At 43.7% G+C, this 21,920-nt stretch overlaps 1 protein-coding gene across 6 annotated transcripts in view; it reads left to right on the top strand.

The window, feature by feature from the left end:
- The window catches only part of LOC132833266 (microtubule-associated protein 9-like), a 207,597-nt gene that overhangs the window by 91,076 nt on the left and 94,601 nt on the right, over nucleotides 1–21,920 (top strand). For 5 of the 6 annotated variants that reach the window (XM_060851426.1, XM_060851425.1, XM_060851421.1 and 2 more), the window contains one exon: nucleotides 11,110–11,199. The exons of the other annotated variant lie outside the window; for it this stretch is intronic. In XM_060851426.1, the coding sequence (XP_060707409.1) occupies nucleotides 11,110–11,199 (90 nt within the window). The remainder of the gene's footprint in view (nucleotides 1–11,109; nucleotides 11,200–21,920) is intronic. 6 annotated transcript variants of the gene reach the window in all.

The following is a 21,920-nucleotide window of genomic DNA, read 5'->3' as shown; positions in this document are numbered from 1 at the left end:
ATCATGCCTGAAACATCTAAAACCTGGAATGTTAAGCTGTCAGTCTTGCCTTTCTCTGAAGCAATTTTGTAATAGCTACAACTTCATAGTTCTTTGAACTAATCCAGGCTCATCTGCCGTACTTGTTAGACTGGCCATTAACATAAATCCACTTCAGACAGCCAGTCCTGCCATGTTAAGGACTAAACAGAAAAAAACCCAAAGAACTGCAGATGTTGAAAATCAGAAACAAAAACAGAAATTGCTGGGAAAATTCAGCAGGTCTGGCAGCATTTGTGAAGAGAAAGCAGAATTAACATTTCAGATCTAGTGACCTTTCTTCAGTTCAAAGAGTTACTGAATCTGTAATGTTAACTCTGCTTTCTCTCTCTACAGATGCTGCCTGATGCTGCGTTTTTCCAGCAATTCTGTTTCAGTTGTCATTGTGTTAAGAATCAATTGCTGCAGTAAGGAGGATCAATATTTTGAAAAGGATGTCAAATGAAGCTTTGTGGTAGAGTTTAAGAATAAAAAGTGGACATTCTCAGTGATAGGATTGTATTATTGCCTGAACATTCAGTGGGCATTTGAAAAGTAGATATGTAGACAATTCACTGAGGTGTGTAAAAACAAAAATGAGGAAATTATATTTCGGGGATTTCAATTTCCCCAACATTAATTAGAATAAGCATAGCATAAAGGGTTCAGAGAGGACTGATTTTTTGAAATGTACTCGTAAATGTGCTTTTATGTCGGTAGTCTGATGAGAGATGGTGCATTGCTGAAACTAATTTTGTAGGATAGATGTTTGAGATGGCAGTGGGACAGCATTTTAGTGATAGCGATCACAACACAAAAAAAAATTAAGTTGTTGTAGAAACTGAAGAAGATTACCTGTATTTAAAAAAAAGGTTTTGCATTGAGGCAAGCAGACCTGATTAAAGTGATTGCCTCCGATATTTTCAACCAAATTGTTTAGATTATTGACAAACAACAATGACACAGCAGTGATCCTTGTGGCACACGCTGGTCACAGGTATCTAGTCTAAACAACAATCCTCTACCATCACCCTTTGTCTCCTATCATCAAGTCAATTTTATATCCAGTTGACAGCTCTTTCTGGATCCCAAGAGATCTAACCTTAGTAACCAGTCTACTGTGCAAAACCATGTCAAAAGTCTTGCTCTAAACAACATCTACTGCTCTTCCTTTATCTATTTTCTTCGTCACTTCGTCAAAAACCTCAATCAGTTTGTGAGACATGATTTGTTAAAATTGTACAAGACATTGGTTCGGCCGCATTTAGAATACTGTGTACAGTTCTGGGCACTACATTACCAAAATGGAGAGGGTGCAGAGAACGTTTACGAGGATGTTGCCTGGTATGAAAAGTGCTAGCTCTGAGAAGAGAGGTTGAGTAGATTAGAAGAAAGGAGATTGAGGGGGGACCTGATTGAGGTTTACAAAATCATAAAGGGTATAGACAGGGTGGATGGAGACAAGCTTTTTCCCAGGGTGAAGGATTCCATAATGAGAGGTCATGCTTTCAAGGTGAGAGGTGAAAGGTTTAAGGGGATACACATGGCAAGTACTTCACACAGAGGGTGGTGGGCATCTGGAATGCATTGCTAGCAGAGGTGTTAGAGACAGGCACGATCGATTTATTTAAGATGCATCTGGACAGATGCATGAGTAGGTGGGGAGCAGAGGGATACAGATGCTTAGGAATTGGGCAACAGGCGACAGTAGATTTAGATCGGCTCAGGCTTGAAGGGCCAAAGGGCCTGTTCCTGGGCAGTAAATTTTCTTTGTTCTTTATTCTTCTTTGATTTCCACACACAAAGCAATGCTGACTATCCCTAATCCAGCTTTGCCTTTCCAAATGCAAGTAGATACTTCCTGCCGCCACTTACAGTGAACTCTTGATGTTATTCGTGCTGCTTTCTGACCCATTTTAATATCTGCTTCGTGGACATTTTTTAAATTCTCCATCGTGTTCTCATTCGTGCCTGCTGTTTTCATAGTGAACTCTCGCTTTCTGTTGTGCTGCTTCGTGCCCACGTTTTACTCATCCCTGCAACTGTCGCTGTCATTTTAAACCACCTGTGTCTCTTGTATTGCTTGATGCATCACTGTTCTCATTCTTGTCTGCTAGACTTGCAGTAAAGTCTCAAGTTCCTGCAATACTTGAAGTCCTTCTGTGTTCTCACTCTCTGTTGCTCTTGCACTAAATTCTCATGTGTCTGCATTGCTTCATTATGACTTTGCTTTTGCTTCTTTCTGTTGCTATCACAGTAAAGTTGTTCCAAGGCATCTGTTAGATGTGATGACAAAGCTGTTTTAAAGGAGTATTACAATTATAGTTTGACATCTATGTGCTTGCAACTTACTCAACTATGCATTCTGGGTAATCCAAGATGGAGGACTGGAAAAATTTCTGGTTGTAAGAGCTGCTCCTTTTTTTGAGGTATTTTAGCTGTTGGAGGTGATTTCCTCGAATTCCAGGAGCAGCAATTACTATTTTATATGCTGTTGCATTGTTTTGGAACTTTGGAAAAAAATGACAAAACACCAGCAGTTTAAAAGGAAGAAGAGCAGACAAAGGAAGCACATGGTGAGGACAACACAGGAGAGAGAGAGAGAGAGAACCTGCACAGTTACCTCCTTTGCTGTTTAAATTGCTGGACATCGGAGTGCTTATGGGAAAATTAACAAACAGTGAAATTCACGACTAATTCTGGAGGAACTGTTGGACGAAGTTTACAGCACAGAATCAGACAAGTTAATTGTTGTTTTAAGTCTGTCCAAGAGAAAGGCTGCAGTAGTGAGTATAGTGGATTCTTTCTTGATTATATGTTTTTTGGAGATAAGTCTCTTGATTAAGGTTAAAATAGAAGCCATAGCTATAAGACCATAAGACATAGGAGTGGAAGTAAGGCCATTCGGCCCATCGAGTCCACTCCACCATTCAATCATAGCTGATGGGCATTTCTTCTCCACTTACCCGCATTCTCCCTGTAGCCCTTAATCCCTTGTGACATCAAGAATCTATCAATCTCTGCCTTGAAGACGTTCAGCGTCCCAGCCTCTACTGCACTCTGCGGCAATGAATTCCACAGCCCTATCACTCTCTGGCTGAAGAAATGTCTCCATATTTCTGTTCTGAATTGACCCCCTCTAATTCTAAGGCTGTGTCCATGGGTCCTAGTCTCCTCGCCTAACGGAAATAATTTCCTCGCGTCCACCCTTTCCAAGCCATGTATTATCTTGTAAGTTTCTATTAAATCTCCCCTTAATCTTCCAAACTCCAATGAATATAATCCCAGGATCCTCAGCCATTCCTAGTATGTTAGACCAACCATTCCAGGGATCATCTGTGTGAATCTCTGCTGGACACGTTCCAGTGCCAGTATGTCCTTCCTGAGGTTGGGGACCAAAACTGGACACAGTACTCCAAATGGGGCCTAACCAGAGCTTTATAAAGTCTCAATAGCACAACGGTGCTTTTATATTCCAACCCTCTTGAGATAAATGACAACATTGTATTCGTTTTCTTAATCACGGACTCAACCTGCATGTTTACCTTTAGAGAATCCTTGACTAGCACTCCCAGATCCCTTTGTAGAACATAGAACATAGAAAAATACAGTGCAGTACAGGCCCTTCAGCCCTCAATGTTGCACCAATCCAAGCCTACCTAACCTACACTAGCCCACTATCCTCCATATGCCTAACCAATGCATGTTTAAATGCCCATAAAGAGGGAGAGTCCACCACTGCTACTGGCAGGGCATTCCCTGAACTCATGACTCGCTGAGTAAAGAATCTACCCCTAACATCTGTCCTATACCTACCTCCCCTTAACTTAAAGCTATGCCCCCTCGTAATAGCTGACTCCATATGTGGAGAAAGGTTCTCATGGTCAAACCCCTAATCATCTTGTACACCTCTATCAAGTCACCCCTAAACCTTCTTTTCTTCAATGGAAACAGCCCCAAGTGCCTCAGCCTTTCCTCATACGATCTTCCTACCATACCAGGCACCATCCTGGTAAATCTCCTCTGCACTCGTTCCAGTGCCTCCACATCCTTCCTATAGTATGGTGACCATAACTGCACACAATACTCCAGATGCGGCCGCACCGGAGTCTTATACAACTGCAACATGACCTCAGGAGTCCGGAACTCAATTCCTCTACCAATAAAAGCCAGTACGCCATATGCCTTCTTCACAGCACTATTTACCTGAGTGGCAACTTTCAGAGATCGGTGTACTTGGACACCAAGATCCTTCTGCTCATCCACACGACCAAGTATCCGACCATTAGCCCAGTACCCCATCTTCTTGTTACTCTTACCAAAGTGCATCACTTCACACTTACCTACATTGAACTCCATTTGCCACCTTTCTGCCCAGCTCTGCAGCTTATCTATATCCCACTGTAACCTGCCTCCTAACATCCTTCCTCACTGTCAACAACTCCACCGAGTTTCGTATCATCCGCAAACTTGCTCACCCAACCTTCTAGCCCCTCCTCCAGGTCATTTGTAAAAATGACAAACAGCAATAGTCCCAAAACAGATCCTTGCGGAACACTGCACTCCAAGATGAACCTTTACCATCAACTACTACCCTCTGTCTTCTTCCAGCCAGCCAATTCCTAATCCAAACCTCCAACGCACCCTCAATGCCATACCTCCGTATTTTTTGCAGTAGCCTACCATGGGGAACCTTATGAAACGCCTTACTAAAATCCATATACACCACATCTACTGCTTTACCCTCGTCCACCTCCTTAGTAACCTTCTCAAAGAATTCAATAAGGTTTGTGAGGCACAACCTGCCCTTCACAAAACCATGCTGTACTTTGGCTTTATGAATTTTCTCACCATTTAGAAAGTAGTCTATGCTTTTATTCTTTTTTCCAAAGTGCAAGACTTTGCATTTGTTCACGTTGAATTCCATCAGCCATTTCCTGGACCACTTTGCCAAACCGTCTAGATCCTTCTGCAGCCTCCCCACTCCTCAGTACCACCTGCCTGTCCACCTAACTTCATATCATCGGCAAACTTCGCTAGAATGCCCCCAGTCCCTTCATCCAGATCATTAATATGTAACGTGAACAACTGTGGCCCCAACACTGAACCCTGCGGGACTCCGCTTGTCACTGGCTGCCATTGTGAAAAAGAACCTTTTATCCCAACTCTGTGCCTTCTGTCAGACAGCCAATCCTCAATCCATTCCAGTAGCTCACCTCGAACACCCTGGGCCCTCACCTTGCTCAGCAGCTTCCCATGTGGCACCTTATCAAAGGCCTTTTGGAAGTCTAGATAGACCACATCCACTGGGTTTCCCTGGTCTAACCTACTTGTCACCTCTTCAAAGAATTCCAACAGGTTTGTCAGACACGACCTCCCCTTATTAAATCCATGTTGACTTATTCTAATCAGACTCTGCTCTTCCAAGAATTTAGAAATCTCATCCTTAATGATGGATTCTAGAATTTTACCAATAACCGAGGTTGGGCTAATTGGCCTATAATTTTCCATCTTTTGTCTTGATCCTTTCTTGAACAAGGGGGTTACAACAGCAATCTTCCAATCATCTGGGACTTTCCCTGACTCTAGTGACTTTTGAAAGATCTCAACCAATGCCTCCGCTATTTCCTCAGCCACCTCTCTCAGAACTCAAGGATGTAACCCATCGGGGCGAGGAGATTTATCATTTTTAAGACCTTTTAGCTTTTCTAGCACTTTCTCTTTTGTAATGGCAACCATACTCAACTCAGCCCCCTGACTCCCTTTAATTGTTAGGATATTACTCATGTCTTCCACTGTGAAGACTGACGCAAAGTACTTGTTAAGTTCTCCTGCTATTTCCTTATCTCCAATCACTAGGCTTCCAGCATCAGTTTGAAGTGCCCAATGTCTACTTTTGCCTGTCGTTTGTTTCTTATGTATTGAAGCTGAAAATGTGTTGCTGGAGAAGCGCAGCAGGTCAGGCAGCATCTAAGGAACAGGAAATTCGACGTTTTGGGCATAAGCCCTTCATCAGGCTTCTCCAGCAACACATTTTCAGCTCTGGTCTCCAGCATCTGCAGACCTCACTTTTTCCTCTTATGTATTGAAAGAAACTTTTACTTTCATTTCTAATGTTACTGGCTAGCCTACCTTCATATTTGATCCTCTTCTTCTTTATTTCTCTCTTTGTTATCCTCTGTTTGTTTTTGTAGCCTTCCCAATCTTCTGATTTCTCACTGCTCTTGGCCACTTTATAGGATCTCTCTTTTTCTTTAATACATTTCCTGACTTCCTTTGTCAGCCATGGCTGTCAAATCCCTCCCCGGATAATCTTTCTTTTCTTGGGGATGAACCTCTGTACAGTGTCCTCAATTATACCCACAAACTCCTGCCATTTTTGCTCTACTGTCTTCCCCGCTAGGCTCTGCTTCCAGTCTATTTTTGTCAGTTCCTCTCTCATGCCCTCATAATTACCTTTATTTAACTGTAACACCATTACATCAGATTTTGCCTTCTCTCTTTCAAACTGCAGACTGAACTCTACCATATTATGATTGCAGCTTCCTAAGAGTTCCCTTACTTTAAGATCTTTTATAAAGTCTGGTTCATTACATAGCACTAGGTCCAGAATAGCCTGCTCCCTTATGGGCTCCATGACATGCTGTTCCAAAAAACCATCCTGTAAGCCATCCTATTAATTTAACCTGGGGCAGTGTTTGTAGAGGAATAAGACGGTGTTGTTTTCTGGGTCTGTACATTGTGAAGGAGCAAAAATGGCCTTTGCAGTGATATGTACTTCTTGTCAGATGTGGGAGTTTAACGAGAGTTTAAGGGTTACTGTGGATTATATCTGCCATAAATGCTGTTGGATGCGAATCTTATCAGATCGAGTGGATCGGTTGGAGAGACAGATAGAAGCGATGAGGAATTTGCAACAGCAACAGTATGTAATGGATGACAGTTATAGGAAGGGGGGAAAGTTTTAGATACAATCACATAGATGGGATAACTCCAGGAAAAGGTAAGAGAGGTAGGCAGCTAGTGCAGGAGTCTTTTGTGGATATACCCATTTCAAACAGGTATGCTGTTTTGGAAAATGTAGGGGGTGATGGATTCTCAGGGGAACATAGCACGAACAGCCAAGTTTCTGGTATTGAGACTGGCTCTAATGCCACGAGGGGTACGTCGGCTTCAAAGAGATTGTGTTAGGGGATTCTGTAGTCAGAGGTACAGAAAGACATTTCTATGGTCAGCAGAGAAAAAGCAGAATGGTGTGTTGTTTCCCTGGTGCCAGGATCAAGGATGTCTCAGAGAGGGTGCAGAATGTTCTCACGGGGGAGGTCATTGTCTACATTGGAACCAATGACATTGGAAGGGAAATTGGAGGGGAGATTACAGAGAGTTAGGCAGAAATTTAAAAAAGAGGTCCTCGAAAGTAGTAATATCTGGATTACTCCCTGCTACGAGCTGGTGGCGGCAGGAATAAGAGGATAGAGCAGATGAATGCATGGCTGAGGAGCTGGTGTATGGGAGAAGAATTCACATTTTTGGATCATTGCAATCTCTTTTGGGGTAGACGTGACCTGTACAAGAAGGACGGATTGCACCTAAATTGGAAGGGGACTGATACACTGGCAGGGAAAATTGCTAGAACTGCTTGGGAGGATTTCAACGGCGAACAGGACCACAACAGGATTTCAACTAGTAAGCTGGGGGGGTTGGGACCCAGGGATATAGTGAGGAAAGAGATCAATCTGAGATGGGTACAGCTGAGAACAGAAGTGAGTGAAACAGTCAGGGCAGACAAGGACAAGTTAGGACTAATAAATTAAACTGATTTATTTCAATGCAAGGGGTCTAACAGGGAAGGCAGATGAACTCAGGGCTTGGTTAGGAACATAGGATTGGAATATCATAGCAATTACAGAAACGTGGCTCAGGGATGGGCAGGACTGGCAGTTTAATGTTCCAGGATACAAATGCTACAGGAAGGATAGAAAGGGAGGCAAGAGAGGAGGGGGAGTGGCGCTTTTTGATAAGGGATAGCGTTACAGCTGTGCTGAGGGAGGATATTCCCGGAAATACATCCAGGGAAGTTATTTGGGTGAAACTGCGAAATAAGAAAGGGATGATCACCTTATTGGGATTGCATTATAGACCCCCCAATAGTCAGAGGGAAATTGAGAAACAAACTTGTAAGGAGATCACAGCTGTCTGTAAGAATAATAGGGTAGTTATGGTAGGGGATTTTAACTTTCCAAACATCAACTGGGACTGCCATAGTGTTAAAGGTTTAGTTGGAGAGGAATTTCTTAAGTGTGTACAAGACAATTTTCTGATTCAGAATGTGGATGTACCTACTAGAGAAGGTGCAGAACTTGACCTACTCTTGGGAAATAAGGCAGGGCAGGTGACTGAGGTGTCAGTGGGGGAGCACTTATGGCCAGCAACCATAATTCTATTCATTTTAAAATATTGATGGAAAAGGATAGACCAGAGCTGAAAGTTGAAGTTCTAAACTGGATAAAGGCCAATTTTGATGGTATTAGGCAAGAACTTTCGAAAGCTGATGGGAGGCAGATGTTCGCAGGTAAAGGGATGGCTGGAAAATGGGAAGCCTTCAGAAATGAGATAACAAGAATCCAGAGAAAGTACATTCCTGTCAGGGTGAAAGGGAAGGCTGGTAGGTATAGGGAATGCTAGACGACTAAAGAAATTGAGGGTTTGGTGAAGAAAAGAAGGAAGCATATGTCAAGTGTAGACAGGATAAATCGAGTGAATCCTTAGAGTATAAAGAAAGTAGGAGTGTACTTAAGAGGGAAATCAGGAGGGCAAAACGGGGAGATGAGATAGCTTTGGCAAATAGAGTTAAGGAGTATCCAAAGGGTTTTTACAAATATATTAAGGACAAAAGGGTAACTAGGGAGAGAATAGGGCCCCTCAAAGATCAGCAAGATGGACTTTGTGTAGAGCTACAGAAAATGGGAGAGATACTAAATGAATATTTTGCATCGGTATTTACTGTGATAAAGGATATAGAAGATATAGACTGTAGGGAAATAGATGGCAACATCTTGTAAAATGTCCAGATTACAGAGGAGGAAGTGCTGGATGTCTTGAAAAGGTTAAAAGTGGATAAATCTCCAGAAGCTGATCAGGTGTACCCGAGAACTCTGTGGGAAGCTAGTGAAGTGATTGCTGGGCCTCTTGCTGAGATATTTGTATTATCGATAGTCACAGGTGAGGTGCCGGAAGACTGGAGGTTGGCAAACATGGTGCTACTGTTTAAGAAGGCCGGTAAAGTCAAGCCAGGGAACTATAGACTGGTGAGCCTGACCTCTGTGGTGGGCAAGTTGTTGGAGGGAATCCTGAGGGACAGGATGTACATGTATTTGGAAAGGCAAGGACTGATTCGGGATAGTCAATATGGCTTTGTGCATGGGAAACATGTCTCACAAACTTGATTGAGTTTTTTGAAGAAGTAACAAAGAAGATTGATGAGGGCAGAGCAGTAGATGTGATCTATATGGACTTCAGTAAGGTGTTTGACAAGGTTCCCCATGGGAGACTGATTAGCAAGGTTAGATCTCATGGAATAAAGGGAGGACTAGCCATTTGGATACAGAACTGGCTCCAGCGTAGAAGGCAGAGGGTGGTGGTGGAAGGTTGTTTTTCAGACTGGAGGCCTGTGACCAGTGGAGTGCCACAAGGATCGGTGCTTGGCACTCTACTTTTTATCATTTACATAAATGATTTGGATGCGAGCATAAGAGGTACAGTTAGTAAGTGTGCAGATGACACCAAACCTGGAGGTGTAGTGGACAGCAGGATCTGGACCAGATGGGCCAATGGGCTGAGAAGTGGCGGATGAAGTTTAATTCAGATAAATGTGAGGTGCTGCATTTTGGGAAAGCAAATCTTATACACTTAATGGTAAGGTCCTAGGGAGTGTTGCTGAACAAAGAGACCTTGGAATGCAGGTTCATAGCTCCTTGAAAGTGGAGTCACAGGTGGATAGGATAGTGAAGAAGGCATTTGGTATGCTTTCCTTTATTTGTCAGAGTATTGAGTACAGGAGTTGGGAGGTCATGTTGCGGCTATACAGGATGTTAGTTAGGTCACTGTTGGAATATTGCGTGCAATTCTGGTCTCCTTCCTGTCGGAAAGATGTTGTGAAACTTGAAAGGGTTCAGAAAAGATTTACAAGGATGTTGCCAGGGTTGGAGGATCTGAGCTACAGGGAGAGGCTGAATAGGCTGGGGCTGTTTTCCATGGAGCGTTGGAGGCTGAGGGGTGACCTTATAGAGGTTTACAAAATTATGAGAGGCATGGATAGGATAATTAGATTCAGTCTTTTCCGTAGGGTGGGGCAGTCCAGAACTAGAGGGCATAGGTTTAGGGTGAGAGGGGAAAGATATAAAAGAGACATAGAACATAGAACAATACAGCACAGAACAGGCCCTTCGGCCCATGATTTGTGCCGAACATTTGTCCTAGCTTGGATAGGTGCTTATGTACCTATCCAATTGCCGCTTAAAGGTCACCAATGATTCTGACTCTGCCACTCCCACAGGCAGCGCATTCCATGCCCCCACCACTCTCTGGGTAAAGAAAACCTAAGGGGCAACCTTTTCACGTACAGAATGGTATGTGTATGGAATGAGCTACCAGGGGATGCGGTGGAGGCTGGTACAATTGCAACATTTAAGAGGCATTTGGATGTATATGAATAGGAAGGATTTGGAGGGATATGGGCTGGGTGCTGGCAGGTGGGACTAGATTGGGTTGTGATATCTGGTCGGCAAGGACAGGTTGAACCAAAGAGTCTGTTTCCATGCTGTACATCTCTGACTCTATGCATGTTTATAATTAACCAGAGTGGCCTCTCTGTCATTATCTCATTTATCCCCCAAATTAGCTTTCCAATCAATCACTTTGACCAAGCAAATGAGATGCCTTAAATGAAAAGTCCTCTTTTTTATTCATCCTTTCATTCTTCTTAGCATTCCTTTATTAGGAATAAAAATTACATCAGAAGCATGAATCCATAGGAAAGTTGAGCAAGTGACTACTTACCAACAATAATGTGTGTCTATTCATGTTTTGTAGGTATGGCTAGAAAAGAAAAAACAAGTTGTTCATGAAGAGCAGAAAAAACAAAAGCTGAAAGAACAGCAGGAAACTGAGAGGAGAGAGCAGGTTACCTTATTTGTCTTTAATCTTCTAATCTCAAATATAATATTTTCATAACTTTTAATTGTTAATTTTTGAGAATCTTAAAAATGGTTTACTACAATGTTACACAGTATATGTTATTATAGCTGCAAAAATTCTCAAATAGATTCATAGAGTTTTACCGCATGTAAAGAGCCTTTTTGGTGCATTGTGTCATTAAGAATCTACCCACTTGAGTCCCACTTCCAGCATGTGACCTGTAGCCTTTTATGCTTTGGCACCACAAATAATCTACATATTTCATAAATGTTGTGATGGTTTCTCCGTCTACCACCCTTTCAAGCAGTGAGATTCAGATACCCCTCCCTCTGGGTGAATAGAATATTCTTTAAATCCTTTCTAAACCTCCTGCTCTTTACAGGTACATGGATAGGAAAGGTTTAGAGGGATATGGGCCAAATACAGGCAAATGAAACTCATTCTATTCAGGAAACCTGATCCATGCTGCATGAATGTATTGTACTTTATTTTAAATCAATTATTCTTGATTATTAACTTCACCCTCGTGCTCCCAAGAGGAGGTTGAACAGTTCATCCACTTTACCAACACCTTCCACCCCGACCTCAAATTTATCTGGACCATCTCAGACTCCTCCTTCCCCTTCCTACACCCCTCCATTTCTATCTCGGGTGACCAAATCAACACGGACATTTACTATAAACCGACCGACTCCCACAGCTACTAGACTACACCTCCTCCCACCCTGCCCCCTGTAAAAACGCCATCCCATATTCCCAATTCCTTCGTCTCCGCCACATCTGCTCCCAGGAGGACCAGTTCCAATACCGAACAACCCAGATGGCCTCCTTCTTCAAAGACCGCAATTTCCTCCCAGACGTGATCGACGATACTCTCCACCGCATGTCCTCCACTTCCCGCTCCTCCGCCCTTGAGCCCCGCTCCTCCAATTGCCACCAGGACAGAACCCCACTGGTCCTCACCTATCACCTCACCAACTTCCATATACATCACATCATCCGTCGTCATTTCTGCCACCTCCAAAAGGACCCCACCACCAGGGATATATTTCCCTCCCCGCCCTTATCAGCGTTCCGCAAAGACCACTTCCTCCGTGACTCCCTTGTCAGGTCCACACCCCCCACCAACCCAACCTCCACTCCCGGCACCTTCCCCTGCAACCGCAAAAAATACAAAACTTGCGCCCACACCTCCCCCCTCACTTCCCTCCAAGGCCCCCAAGGGATCCTTCCATATCCGCCACAAATTCACCTGCACCTCCACACACATCATTTACTGCATCCGCAGTACCCGATGTGGCCTCCTCTATATTGGGGATACAGGCCGCCTACTTGCGGAACGTTTCAGAGAACACCTCTGGGACACCCGGACCAACCAACCCAACCACCCCGTGGCTCAACACTTCAACTCCCCTTCCCACTCCACCAAGGACATGCAGGTCCTTGGACTCCTCCATGGCCAGACCATAGCAACACGACAGCTGGAGGAAGACCGCCTCATCTTCCGCCTAGGAAACCTCTAACCACAAGGGATGAACTCAGATTTCTCCAGTTTTCTCATTTCCCCTCCCCCCACCTTGTCTCAGTCCCAACCTTCGAACTCAGCACCGCCCTCCTAACCTGCAATCTTCTTCCTGACCTCACCGCCCCCACCCCCACTCCGGCCTATCACCCTCACCTTAACCTCCTTCCATCTATCACATTTCCAATGCTCCCCCCTCCCCCCAAGTCCCTCCTCCCTACCTTTTATCTTAGCTTGTTTGGCGCACACTCCTCATTCCTGAAGAAGAGCTCATGCCCGAAACGTCGGTTCTCCTGCTCCTTGGATGCTGCCTGACCTGCTGCGCTTTTCCAGCAACACATTTTCAGCTCTGATCTCCAGTCCTCACTTTCTCCTATTAACTTCTCTACTAAAAGTAAAGATTTCTTTCTGTCTACCTATGCTGCTTATAACTTTGTCCACTCCAATCAGGTCTCCCCTCAGCCTTCTATGCTCTGAGCAAAATAACTCTAGTTGATCTAATCTTCTTCATAACCAAAATGCTCCAAACCAGGCAATATTCTAATGAATCAAGTATAACAACCACAAAGAATTCTGGATGCAGGAAATCTGAAAGAAAAACAAAATGTGCTGGAGAAACATAGCAGGTCTGACAGTGTCTTTGGAGATAAAACATAGTTAAAGTTTTGAGTTCAGTGACTCTTTTCGACACCCGATTCATCCCAGGGTCTTACCATTGATCATGTATTTCCTTGCTTTGTTTGTCCTGCTCACCTTATCCAGATTGAATTCCTTTTGCTACTGGTCAGCCTATTTGTCCAGTCCATCTTTATCCTCCTCACTATTTACTAACCCACTGATTTTTTGATCATCTGCAAACTTATTGATCAACCCTCCCAAACTAAAGTGGAAAAAAAATTACATGTACTCCAAAAAACAAAGGCCACAATCCTATGGAAATCCACAGGCTTACAGTTACAAAAACACCTAATGACCATCACCCTCAGCTTTCTGGCACTCAACCACTTCTGAATCGAATTAGCCAAATTTCCTTGGATCACATGGGCTATTAACTTTGCTATCAATGCGAGAGACTGATATTTAACATCTTAAGTCCAAGTTGATCACTTCGACTGCATTGTCCTCAAATACACACCTGTTATCTCTTCAAAAGCTTCAATCAAGTTGGTGAGAAATAACCTCCTTATCTCAGAACCAAGCTGGTTGTTCTTGATTAATCTCTGACTCTCCAAATGCAGAAGAATTCTGTCCCTCATAATTGCTTCCAATAGTTTCCCCATCACTGATGTTAGACACATGACCTGTAGTTTCCTGGTTTGTCCTTTGCTATCTTCTGGAATAACGGCAACTCATTGGCTGTCCTCCAATCCTCTGACACTCTCCTGTGACCAAAAAGGAATTGAACATTTTTGCCATTGCCCCTGTTAGTTAGTCCTGCCATTGCTGGAATCAGCCTGGTAAACTTTCATTGCACTCCCTCAAGTACTTCCTCAGAAAAGGAGACCAAAACTGCACGTAGTATTCTTGTTGTGGCCTTACCAGGGCCTTGTATAACTGCAATAACATATTCCTGCTTCTGTATTCAAAACCTCTAGCAATGAAGGCCAACGCAATGAAGACCAACACAATGAAGGCCTGTGCCATAATTTTCTTTGTTCTTTATATCATGTGACTTCTTTACCGCCTGCTGCACCTGCATGCGACTGGTGCACAAGAACACCCAGCTCCCACTGCACACTCCCCTCTCACAGTTCACAGCCAGCCATTCAGTTAGTAATCTGCCACCTTATTCTTGCTTCCAAAGTGATTAACCTCACATTTATTGATATTATACTGCATCTTCCATTGGTTTGCCCACTCACGCAACCTGTCCAGATCATGCTGAAGGATCTCCGCATCCTCATCACAATTCACCCACCCATCCAACTTATTATCATCGGCAAACTTTGAGATATTATATTTTGTTCCCTTATCCAATTCGTTAATACATATCATGAATACATATCAGGGTGGCACGGTGGCACAGTGGTTAGCACTGCTGCCTCACAGCGCCTGTCAGACCTGGGTTCAATTCCCGACTCAGGCGACTGACTGTGTGGAGTTTGCACGTTCTCCCCGTGTCTGCGTGGGTTTCCTCCGGGTTCTCCGGTTTCCTCCCACAGTCACAAAGATGTGCGGGTCAGGTGAATTGGCCATGCTAAATTGCCCATAGTGTTAGGTAAGGGGTAAATGTAGGGGTATGGGTGGGTTGCGCTTCGGCGGGTCGGTGTGGACTTGTTGGGCCGAAGGGCCTGTTTCCACACTGTAAGTCTAATCTAAACATCTTAACAGAATAACTGGGTTTCCAGCACTGTTCCCTGTGACACCCCACTAGTTATTGCCTGCCAATTTGAAAAGGACCCATGAATTTCGACTCTTAGTTTCCTCTCTGCCAACCAGTGTATCCACATCAATACACTTACTCCAATCCCACACTCTTTAATCTTTAGATTAGACTTAGACTTACAGTGTGGAAACAGGCCCTTTGGCCCAACAAGTCCACACCGACCCGCCGAAGCGCAACCCACCCATACCCCTACATTTACCCCTTACCTAACACTATGGGCAATTTAGCTTGGCCAATTCACCTGACCCGCACATCTTTGGACTGTGGGAGGAAACCGGAGCACCCGGAGGAAACCCACGCAGACACGGGGAGAACGTGCAAACTCCACACAGTCAGTCGCCTGAGTCGGGAATTGAACCCGGGTCTACAGGCGCTGTGAGGCAACAGTGCTAACCACTGTGCCACCGTGCCGCCCATGTGCCACCGTGCCACCCATAAACAATCTTACACAATAATTTTTTATGCAGGACTTTTTCAAACATTTTCTGAAAGTCCAAATTTACCACATCGACTGACTCGCACTTGTCTATTAGTTACATCTTCATTGTATTCCAACAAGTTCGTCAAGCATGATTTCTCCTTCATAAATCCATGCTGAATCTGTCTGATCCTGCCACTGAACTCTAAATGCTCTGCGAGAAAGTTCTTGACAATGGATTTGAGAACTCTCCCCATGACTGTCAGGCTTACTGGTCTGTAATTCCCTGGTTTCGCTCGAGCTTGCTTTTTGATAGAACATAGAATGTTACAGCGCAGTACAGGCCCTTCAGCCCTCGATGTTGCGACGACCTGTGAAATTGATTTGATGCCCATCTAACCTCCACCGTTCCATTATTATCCATATGTATGTCCAAAGCCCATTTAAATGCCCTTACCAATGGGAAGTCTACTATTGTTGCAGACAAGCCGTTCCACACCACTCCTACTCTGTGTTAAGAAACTACCCCTAATATCTGCCCTAAATCCATATCACCTTTTAAGTTAAAACGTATCTCCCCTCGTGTTAACCTTCACCATCTGAGGAATAAGGCTCTCACTGTCCACCTTATCTAACCCTCTGACTATCATATACGTCTCGATTAAGCCACCTCTCAACCTTCTTCTCTTCAACGAAACAGCCTCAGTTCCCTCAGCATTTCCTTGTAAGACCTCCCTTCCTTACCATGCAACATCCTAGTAAATCTCCTCTGAACCCTTTCCAAAGCTTCCACATCCTTCCGACAATGCAGTGACCAGAACTGAACGCAATACTCCAGGTGCGGCCTTACCAGTGTATTGTACAGCTGAAGCATGACCTTGTGGCTCCGAAATCCAATCCCCCTACCAATAAACCCCAACCTACCATATGCCTTCTTAACAACCCAGTAAACCTGGGTAACAGGTTTCAGGCATTTATGCACCTGGTCACTGCGATCTTTCTGTTCATCTACACTACCAAGAATTTTACCATTAGCCCAGTACTCTGCATTCCTCTTACATCTTCTGAAGTGAACTACCTCACACTTTTCCACACTTCTCCATTTGTTACTTCTCAGCCCAGCTCCACATCTTATCTATGTCCCTCTGTAACCTACAACATCCTTCGGCACTATCCACAACTCTGCCTATCTTAGTGTCATCTGCAAATTTACTAGCCCATCCTTCTATGCCCACCTCCAGATCAGTTATAAAAATGACAAACTGCAGTGGCCCCAAAACAAATCTTTGTGGCACACCACTGGTAACTGAACTCCAGGATGAACATTTCCCATCAACCACCACCCTCTATCTACTTTCAGCTAGTCAATTTCTGATCCAAACCACTAAATCAACTTCAATCCCGAAAGTCCGTATTTTATGCAGTACCTTACCATGGGGAACCTTACTGAGTGCCTTACTGAGGTCCGTATACACCACATCAACCGCTTTACCTTCATCCACCTGTTTTGTCACCTGCTTGAGGAACTCAATACGGTTAGTGAGGCACAACCTACCCTTCACAAAACTGTGTTGACTATCCCTAGTCAAATTATTCCTTCCAGATGATTATCAATCCTATCTCTTCCAACTTTTTCCAACATCTTACCCACAACCAAAGTGAGGCTCACTGGTCTATATTTACCAGGGTTGTCCTGACTCGCCTTTTGCTATCTGCCAGTCGTCTGGCACTATTCATGTTGACAGTGGACATAAAGATCAAAGCCAAAGGCTCTGCAATCTCCTCCCTGGCTTCTCAGAGAATCTGAGGATAAGTTTCACTCGGCCCAGGGGTCTTATCTATTTGCAGATCTTCCAAAATTGCTAAAACCTCCTCTTTGTCAACCTCAATCCCATCTAATCGAGTAGCCTGTATCTCCGTATTCTCACTATCATTGCCCTTTTCCGATGTGAATACTGACGAAAAGGATTCATTAAGCACTTCCCCAATGTCCTTAGATTCGGCACACAACTTCCCACTACTATCCTTGATTGGCCCTAATCTTACTTTGAGGAGAAAGTGAGGTCTGCAGGTGCTGGAGATCAGAGCTGAAAATGTGTTGCTGGAAAAGCGCAGCAGGTCAGGCAGCATCCAAGGAGCAGGAGATTCGATGTTTCGGGCATAAGCTCTTCTTCAGGAATCATTCCTTTTCCAGCAACACATTTTCAGCCCTAATCTTACTTTGGTCATTATTTTATTCCAGATATACCTATAGAAGGCCTTAGGGTTTTCCTTGATCCTATCCACCAACAATTTCTCATATCCTCTCCTGGCTCTTCTTGGCCCTCTCTTTAGATCTTTTCTGGCTAAGTTATAACTCTCAATACCTCTAACTGAGCCTTCATGCCTCATCCTCACATAAGCCTTCTTCTACCTCTTGACAAGAGCTTCAACTTCTTTAGTAAGAAGTTGACAACTACCTCTCTGCCTGATAGGTATATACTTATCAAGGACCCGCAGTAGCTGTTCCTTGAATAAGCTCCACATTTCAAGTGTGTCCATCCCCTGCAGTTTCCTTCCCCATCCTATGCATCCTAAATCTTGCCTAATCGCATCATAATTGCCTTTCCCCAGTTATACCTCCTTCCCTGCGGTATATACCTATCCCTGCCCATTGCTATTGTAAGCATAACCAAATTATGATCACTATCACCAAAGTGCTCACCTACCTCCAAATCTAACAACTGGCTAGATTCATTCCCCAGTACCAAATCCAATATGGCATCGCCCCTTGTTGGTCTGTTTACATACTGTGTCAGAAAATCCTCCTGCACACAATGAACAAAAACTGACCCATTTAAACTACTTGAATTATAGTATTCCCAGTTAATATTGGGGAAGTTAAAGTCCCCCAGAACAACTACCCTGTTACTCTCGCTCCAATCAAGAATCATCTTTGCACTCCTTTCCTCTACATCCCTGGAACAATTCAGGGGCTGATAGAAAACTCTCTACAGGGTGATCTCTCCTTTCCTGTTTCTAACCTTAGCCCAAACTACCTCAGTGGCTGAGTCCTCAAACGTTATCTCAACTGCTGTAATACTACCCTTGATTAACAATAGCACTCCCCTCCACCACTCTTATACCATTTTCTCTGTTCTTACTGAAATGGTTAAATCCCAGAACCTGCAACAACCATTCCTGTTCCTCCTCCAGCCATGTCTCTGAAATGGCCACAACATCGAAATCCCAGGTACCAACCCATGTTGCAAGTTCACCCACCTTAATCCGGATGTTCCTGGCAGTAAAGTACACACATTTCAAACCAACATCCTGATTGCTGGTGACCTCTTGAGACCTTGTAAACCCATCCCTGACCTCACTACCCTCAACCTCCTGTACAATGGAACTACAATTCAGGTTCCCATCCCTGTGCAGCATTATCTGTCTCCCTAACTATGGAGTCCCCAATGACTACTCCTCTTCCCCCTTCTCCTCTGCGCAACAGGGACAGACTCTGCCCCAGAGACCTATGCCTCATTGCTTACCCCTGGTAAACTGTCCCCCCTACAGTATCCAAAACGGTAAACTTGTTGTAGAGGGGAACCACCACAGGAGATCCCTGCAGTGCCTGCTCGTTTCATTTCCTGCCCCTAACGGTAACCCACCTACTTCTTCACGTGGCTGTGGAGTAACTACCTCCCTGTAACTCCTCTCAATAATTAGTGTCAGTGACTGTACCAGTGTCTATAGACTCCCGGAACATGACTATCAAGGCATCCATTATTTCTGGAATCACTTCCTTAAGTGCTCTGTGCTGTAGATTATCAAGCCATGGAAAATTATCTGCCTTCAATTTTCCCAGCACCATTTCTCTACTAATATTGATCTCCCTTAGTTCTTCCCTGTTGCTAAATCTTGCATTCTTCAATATTTCTAGAATCTGATTTGTTTCCTCTACTTTGAGGACAGAACTGAAGTATGTATTCAGTTGCCCAGCCCTATTATACATATTTCTTTGTCGCCATTATACATTCCCTCAGGCTGTTATGCATGGACCTAAAAGATTCTCCACCTCTTCCTTCAATTTTATTCACCTTGTTGATATTTCTTCTGTATTTTTCCCTCTATGTCTCGAAGTGCAAGTTTTACCTCCTCCTCACCAAAACCAAAAGTCAGTTTCTCTATTTATTATGTGTCAATTTCTTATCTGTTAAACAATATTTTTTGGGCTTTTCCAGGCCACATTAATCATTTTGTCAAGTAGGTATACGTGTGTGAGGCCAGTTCTTGAGTGCATTTTCACACACATTCCTGCTTGTTAGTTACTTAAGATGTAACAAATTACCACTGCACTTGTACATCAGTTTCCCAAGATCATGCCACACACTCTTGACTTCCTGGTGATCTTTTTGAAGGTTCAAAGGTCGTTGAAGGGTGCCTGTGTATCTTCCTCACCTGGTCCAAACATTCATGTTAGTGGCCAAATCAACTAATTCAGTTCCCTTGAAAAGATTTCACAGGTAGGCTCACATATAGATTCATAGATTCATACGGTGCAGAAAAGGCTCTTAAGCCCATCAAGGCTGCACCGACATAACTATCACCAAAAGTGTGTTAATTTCCTGCACTTGTCACATTTCCTCGAATATTATGATATTTCAAGTGCTCATTCAAGTATGTTTCAAAGACTGTAAGGTTTCCGGCTTCCACTATCTTCCCAGGCAGTACTTTCCAAATTCCTACCACCCACTGATGGAAAACATTCCCTCTGAATCTCTATCTCTTACCCTAAAAGTATGTCCTCTCGTGATTGACCCCACAATCAAAGGGAACAGCTGCTCTCTATTCACTCTGTCCATCCCCCTCATCATCTTATACACGTCAGTCTTCTCTGCTCTAAAAAAAGCAATCTAAGCCTATCTAGTCTCTCCTTATCACTCAATTTCTCCATCCCAGGCAACATCCTGGTGATGATTTGGAGATGCCGGTGTTGGACTGGGGTGTACAAAGTTAAAAATCACACAACACCAGGTTATAGTCCAACAGGTTTAATTGGAAGCATACTAGCTTTTGGAGTGTCGCTCCTTCATCAGGTGGTAGTGGACGGCTCAATTCTAACATACAGAATTTATAGCAAAAAATTACTGTGATGTAACTGAAATTATACATTGAAAAATTGATTGTGTGTTAAGCCTTTCATCCGTTAGAAAACCATGATAGTTTCACTTCTTTCATGTGTAAATCACAAAACCTTTTTTTAAAAAGGTTGTATTCTCAGGTTGGCTGTTACCAATGGTGATAGCTAGGCAATATGTTGAAGGTGTTGGCCCCTTGTGTTCTCTGTCTATGCCATGATGTTTAGATTGATTCTAATCTAAAATGTGAGATAACGGAGTTCCACATGAATTCATGCAGTTTTTGAGCAAAGTACGATGTAACCCTGCAAGTACAAATTCACCCCACAAAATGTATGTGTGCATGTGGGTCTTTGTCTGTCTGTGTGTGTGTCTGATTGGGTTGGGGATTGTGTGTGTGTGCGCACGCGCGCGTGTGTGTGTGTGCGTGCGCGCGTGTGTGTGTAGTGAGTGCAGAGTGCCTTAAGTCTGTGAGGGGGGGCGTGTGGGAGTGTGTGTGTCTGTAAAGGTGTGCGTGGGTGTCTGTGCACGTCTGTGTATATGTGTGTATAGGAGTGCCTGTGTGTGTGTGTGTGTGTGTGTGTGTGTGTAGGGGTGTCTGTGTGTGTACAGTGCAATGGTGATCACCTGTAATGTGACATGAACCCAAGGTCCCGGTTGAGGCCCTCCCTACGGGTACCGAACTTAGCTATCAGCCTCTGCTCAGCCACCTTTCTCTGCTGCCTGTCCCGAAGTCAGAGGATTATGCAAAAAACATGTTTCTGTAATAGTTTTAAAAGAGACAAATAAACATTATTACTGCTTGGTTGCATACATTACCAAATTTTGCTGATTCTCAAATGTAACTCGCAAGATTATACTTTCCTTCTTTAAAAATTTAAATTTATTCAACCTTTAACAGTCAGTTGAATTTCCCATTGCATATTTGAACTAGCTAATGAGGTAATTTTATCAATCCTAATTTCAGCAAAGACTTCTTGTGTGACTTGCAGATCCCTACTCTGTTCTTGAAACCCATTCAAAAACAAAATCCTCTGGCACTGGAAGAAGCCCAGTGAGTTAATAATATCCACAGACCTCACCACACAAGGATGTGTGACAAAATTCAAAGCTGCCAACAGAAAGTTAACTCTGCTAGCCTCAGAAGGAGCAGAGCCAAAGTCACCAGGTGACATCATGTCCTATTTCTGCATATTCAGTTGAAAAATAATTGTCAGAAAAACTTTTATAATCTCAAAGTGGCATTTCAAATGTTTATTATCA

This window comes from Hemiscyllium ocellatum, chromosome 36 (genome assembly GCF_020745735.1).
Source record: "Hemiscyllium ocellatum isolate sHemOce1 chromosome 36, sHemOce1.pat.X.cur, whole genome shotgun sequence".
NCBI lineage: Eukaryota > Metazoa > Chordata > Chondrichthyes > Orectolobiformes > Hemiscylliidae > Hemiscyllium > Hemiscyllium ocellatum.
This window is presented reverse-complemented; position numbering and strand designations above follow the sequence as displayed.